General features: G+C 36.7%; 1 protein-coding gene across 2 annotated transcripts; it reads right to left on the bottom strand.

Annotated features, from left to right (window-relative positions):
* Positions 1–2,395: 2,395 nt before the first annotated feature.
* Positions 2,396–4,228, bottom strand: LOC147273110 (protein REVEILLE 4-like). 2 transcript variants are annotated; one of them, XM_086228564.1, is made up of 5 exons: positions 4,133–4,228; positions 3,790–3,910; positions 3,596–3,705; positions 3,284–3,343; positions 2,396–2,515 (listed from the first exon to the last, which is right to left on the bottom strand). In XM_086228564.1, exons 2-5 carry the CDS (start codon positions 3,812–3,814, stop codon positions 2,414–2,416), a joined length of 297 nt encoding a protein of 98 aa, XP_086084690.1. In that variant the 5' UTR covers positions 3,815–3,910; positions 4,133–4,228; the 3' UTR covers positions 2,396–2,413. The 2 variants fall into 2 exon arrangements, with proteins under 2 accessions (XP_086084690.1, XP_086084689.1); XM_086228563.1 differs by lacking the exon at positions 2,396–2,515 and adding an exon at positions 2,626–2,799 and having other exon boundaries at positions 3,596–3,910.
* Between the last annotated feature and the right edge of the window lie 1,265 nt (positions 4,229–5,493).

Here is a 5,493-nt window from a genome sequence, read left to right as displayed (position 1 = left end):
CCGGCCACCTCTGGCCACCGTTCGAATTGAAATTAGGCGAAACGACCGTGGCTCGTGACGATCCGGCGGAGGATCGAAGCTAGGGCTGTCACTGTGAGTGGACCCTTCTTCCTTAAAATGATTTATGAAATTTACATTTTTATCTTGGTTAATTGAATTTGTCTTAGTAATAACAAATGTGAGCGAATTTTGGTTTTCAAATAAATTCATAAAAGATTTCATTAATCCTATTATGCATGATAGTTTGAATTTGATTTGAGATTTGATGAAAATGTTGGATTTCGGATTTCGGATTTCAAATGCTTCATAAGAAAGTTTTTAAAACATATATTTACATGTTGGTTTTAGTGAGTCGTTGGGCTTTGGAAAATGAATTTAGTTTCTCATTTTATATACAAGGTTCATTTAATATTTCGGTTTTGTCGAAAAGTAGTATTTGATTTTTGTATATTGAATTTGATTCGGATTTCGTATGTTGGTTTATGGATTTTAAGTTTCTTTTTAGAAAAGTATCTTGATATTTATTCTTGGTGGAAAAAAGATTTATGATTTGGTTATGGAAAATGGTTTTCAAAGCCACCAATTGCAGTACCCTACAGGTTATCAGATTTAATAGGTCTTTGGGACCCATCACGGCACACATATAGGCTTTGGGCCGTGTGTCGGGATGCTTCGCCCTTTGGGGGCTGCTCTGCGTGCACGTATGACCAGGATTGCCTGCACGTGCTGATTTATTCACACGTGTGTATGGCCAGGATATTGCCTGCACGTGTTGGATTTACTCCACGCGTGTGTATGGCCAGGATATTGCCTGCACGTGTTGGATTTACTCCACGCGTGTGTATGGCCAGGATATTGCCTGCACGTGTTGGATTTACTCCACGCGTGTGTATGGCCAGGTTATTCAGGGTATATAGCATGGTGGAAAATGAAATTGATATTTTCAAGAGTTTAAATATGGATTTCAAGTGAGAAATATCTTTCGAGTTTTATAATGATTTCGATTTTTACTATGATTTTGATAAATTAAATGATTGGCTTTTGAGAAAAGTGTTTTGAGTTATCTTTACTTTGAGTTCCTTTAGTTTTATAATATTCTAAAAGCTTGGAAATGATGGTTTTTTTTAAACTGGGGAATTTCAAAGAGTAACAAGAGGTTTTAGAGTTAAATGCGGTTTTGAAGGATTTTCTGAAACAGAAAGTTTACGTTTATTTTCGTTTCTATTAAACTGTCCACTCACTGAGCCTGTCTCACGGTTTGTTTTGTTTTGTCTTAAATTGTCCCCCCAGGTAGTGGCTTTGGTGGAGGTCGAGCCAATAACGTCGAGGCATTCGCGTCCATCTCCCTAGTCGGACTCTGTAGGCGACACTTTATTATATAAAATTTCCTTGAAATAGGATAGGAGCTCTGATAACCACTCTAGAATTTTTAAGTTGGTTTCTCTGTGAAATTGTTGGGTCTGAGACCCTATTTGGTTGTGGTAGAGGTGGTTGCTGTTTAGAAGTGTTTTTAACAGGTTTAAAATTTCTGGGTTAGTCCATTTTCAGGGGAGGTTCTGCCGAATTTTCGGTAGGATTTTCCTTGAATTTGGATTCCCGCAGGACCTCTCCGGGTTTCAGGGTGGAATCCGGGGGCGGTCCTGTCATTCTGGTCAATAGATATCCTATTTGACACTAATACTGACATATAACCTGATATCAATATCAGGTTTGAGGTAAAATATGATATAAAATCATGATATCAATATCAGGTCTATGGTAGAATCTGATATATAATCTCGATATCAATATCAGGTCTATGATAGGTAATCTGATATTTACCTAGGTATCAATATCAGTTTTTTTTTTTCACCTAAAAGGGATATCAATAAATTGAACAAACAATTGTGCCTGAAATTTGAATCTATTCCATTTCCATAAATTCCAACATCCAAATTAACAGTATTCTGATAGTTTACAAAAAGGATTTGACAACCCACAAAAATGGGGACAACCCTCGTCCATATCTCCATCCTAATATCTAAAGCTAGCCCTCTAAATTCTTTTCAAGTTCCCTTTACAAAAACAAATACGCACATATATATATCACTAATACTAAATCTTTGCATGTGATGATCACCAACATCTCTACATGTAATTACCGACAAAATTGACCAATGAAATCTGCACCTCATCAACTTCAATTTCCTCCCATGTGTTGTGCTGCCTCAGATATAACAGCCCTACATAAGAACAAAAGATGGTTCAATAAATTAAGTTAACTAAATAGTTACATGAACTAAAAAATTAACATTTACATGAACTAAACAACAAAAACCAAATCTAGGACAACTTGTATTACAAAAAGCCCCAACAATACTATAAGTCTGATGAAAAGAATGATCCACTTAGCTACCAGACTTGCAATCCTCATTCAAAACATGGTCTGAACCCAAATTTCATTGAAGTTAAAGTGCATCTCCAGTACTTTGGCTTCTTCCCTCTCCTTTCTATCAGCTTGGCTTCCAGCAAACTTCTTCCTTAAGGGGGAAAAAGTTAAATGTCACGAAGTTGTTGTGAAGACAAACACTCACAAGGTAAAAATGGCCAAAAATGAGAAGGGGGAAAGAAAAAGATAAGAGGAGGAGACATAAGTGAGGGTACATTGGTAGATGATATAAGAAATGGAAAGCACATACCAGTTAACTTTAAGTACTAAAAAGTTCAACATGACAAATCATTAATCTGAGCATTGGCAACAATTCCTGCAGTAACTGTTTTCATATTGACCAGGACCTTCCTCTGAACCAAACAACATGACTAACCAGTCAACATTAAAGAATGTCACAAGTTTTATAAAAAAGAAATATATTTGTATGGTGATGTCAAATTAAATGAGAAGTCAGGACATCAGTGAGTATTTATTTTTAAGTCATTTTTCTCTAAGTCAGCATGTATGATTTATCCACAAAGCCTAGCAGTATTTATTTTTAATACTGCTTGACACTATAAAACATGTAAGCAAAAATAAAATAAAAAACATGTAGCTTTATTATGCTAGAACAAAAAATCCTTCAGCAACCCAAAAACAAGTAACTCATGTAAACAACTAAACATAGCAAGTCATATGTGCCACTTTTATGAAAAAAGCAATATATCAGAACCACATTGTTTTAGATACCCAAATCTAGAAGGGCATTGGGGATTGATGAGAATAAGCATAGCCTCAATGAGAAACAATAGAAACATATAACTTGCTCAAATGAAAATTACAATTATAACAACAAGAAATAGTAATACTTACAATTGGCTCAAAGTCTGGACTAGACAAGTTCATGCTGAGGTTTCTCATCAACAGCAAAACCTGTAGAAATAACCAATTACAATTACAGTCACATCACCTCTCATAATTATAATAATTATAGGCACACCTGCCCTCGCTATTTATTTATTGGCCAAAAACCACCATTATACAGGGTCCTTTCCTCTATCTGATGACAATAAACTTTTCTCTGTAAAAATGCTAGACAGGCAAATCTTACACAATTTCAAGCATTATAGATTTTAAACTTGCAAGAATAAATCACTGAAAGTGATATAGTTTAATCCAACTCACAGTTTCGAAATTGATGGGATTCATTTCCTTGAGTTTCTGAGCATGGCCCTTTGTGTCTAGATCAAAAACACTCCCAATGAAGCTATAAACTTCAGCAAAATCAGGAATACCTGCAACATATGAAATAATATATAAATTTTCATTTGTTAGGGTGACCATGTTTGCAAGTATAGCTACAAACGTGAACTCATCACCCATTAGACAGGCTAGCTGGATCATTGCTCAGCTGGTGGCATCCGAGGAGACTAAGCATGCACCCTCCTAATGAAATGGTTCATCCCCTAAAAAACTCACATGCTCACATTCCAAATGAATCTGAAAAAGGGTGATCATATTGAACAAAATAATTAAACAGTAAAAAAAAAAAACATAGGTTCGTATATGTGATGAAAGCTTGTACTGATATTCAACCACAAAAATTGAATCTAGTACACAGACATGCTAGATAGAACACATGGGTTTTATTGTACACTTCCATTATGCACCCACTGCACTCTAAAATATGGTACACTCATATACATTATTCACCCCTTTTACCTGTACATAGAGGAAGGGATCAGCAACAAAATTACTTGGGAAACCAGCATCAGTAACTGAAGCACAAGTCACAACAGGGTTGGCCACGGGCCAAGCCGCACTCCTGTCCCTCCATGCATTCATCTACACCAAATTCCATCCCATTTTCATAATTCAAATCACCCAAAATCAATAATTTAACAGGTACCCATCTCAGAACAATTAAAAAAAATTCAAAGCCCAAAAAAAAAAAATTAAAGAACATACCCAGATAAGAAAAAAATAAATTAATGCTTAAACAACGGCGACGGCCAGAGACCTGGAGTGGAGAGAGGCTGGGGTGCGAAGCAACTTGCGACGGCCAGAGAGATGCCGGGGTGCGATGCGACTACAAAGAAGTCGCAACCAAGTCGACAGGTTCAAAGCGGCGAGGTGGCAGCGACGGTGGACCTCTGGACTGAGGAGGGCGAGATGACGGCGAGACAGAGGGGCGAGATGACGATGGACCTCTGGGTTTCTGGCTTTCTGAGAGAATAGAGAGTGAGAGTCTGAGAGAGTGCGATTTTTGGGTGAGGTAGATCGAGAGTGAGGGTTTGGGTTGATTTTAGTAATCGATGGAGGCTGAGAGTCGACGACGAGAGAGGCGACTGAAGGAGACAGAGAGAGGGCAGCGCAAGAGCGTGAGTGTTTCTGTTTTAGGTTTTTGCCTTTTTGGGTGAGGTAGATCGAGAGTGAAGGGTCTGGGAGTTTGGCCAAATTGGGGCTAGACCTAGGTTTTTAATTTTTAGTATATCTGTATATGTCTAAGTGTTGGGACTTGGGAGTAGGACAAAAAAATTTAAGTCAGAAAAAATACATTACATATCAGTGTTAGGATAAAAAATTATAAGTATTGTTTTAAGATATCAGTTAACAATTTATACTGATGTCTTTATAAGTTCTTAGAAAAAATGAAAATATTATATATCAGTTGAAAAAAACCATGTGATATCTAATAGAGTTTAGAAATCAGCTAAAAAATTATCTGATATTATAAGTTTTATAATATCAGTCATATTCAAATCTGATATAAAATGGGTCATATCTATTGACAATATTCTTGTAGTGTTGTGAGGTGAGATGGGGTGGGGTAGGGAGGGTGTGTAATGTAGATATGTGTGGGGGTGTGTAGTGTTTAGGTTGAGAGGGTGTGTAAGGAGAAATTTAGACATATTAGTGACATTGGGGTATTTTGGTCATAACATGGGTGTGTCAAAAAGAAATTTTATGTTTGAAAAATTGGTAAGGGGTGTGTAGGAGAAAAATGTGTGCAAAAAGAAATTTAGGGTTGTGCAAATAGCAGCTCTCTAAAACTAACCTTTGGGTTATAAAAACCCCTTTTA

Source organism: Dryas octopetala, chromosome 9, assembly GCF_963921425.1.
Source record: "Dryas octopetala chromosome 9, drDryOcto1.1, whole genome shotgun sequence".
NCBI lineage: Eukaryota > Viridiplantae > Streptophyta > Magnoliopsida > Rosales > Rosaceae > Dryas > Dryas octopetala.
This window is presented reverse-complemented; position numbering and strand designations above follow the sequence as displayed.

What these genes read in the sequence shown, in the direction of transcription:
- LOC147273110 (XM_086228563.1), bottom strand. Translation starts at nt 3,814, where the DNA reads ATGATCCAGCTAGCCTGTCTAATGGGTGATGAGTTCACGTTTGTAGCT. An exon ending in ATCCCATCAATTTCGAAACT is followed by an intron (nt 3,344 to 3,595) that starts GTGAGTTGGATT and finishes TTATTTCTACAG; the next exon opens with GTTTTGCTGTTGATGAGAAA. An exon ending in GTCCAGACTTTGAGCCAATT is followed by an intron (nt 2,800 to 3,283) that starts GTAAGTATTACT and finishes TTGACTGGTTAG; the next exon opens with TCATGTTGTTTGGTTCAGAG.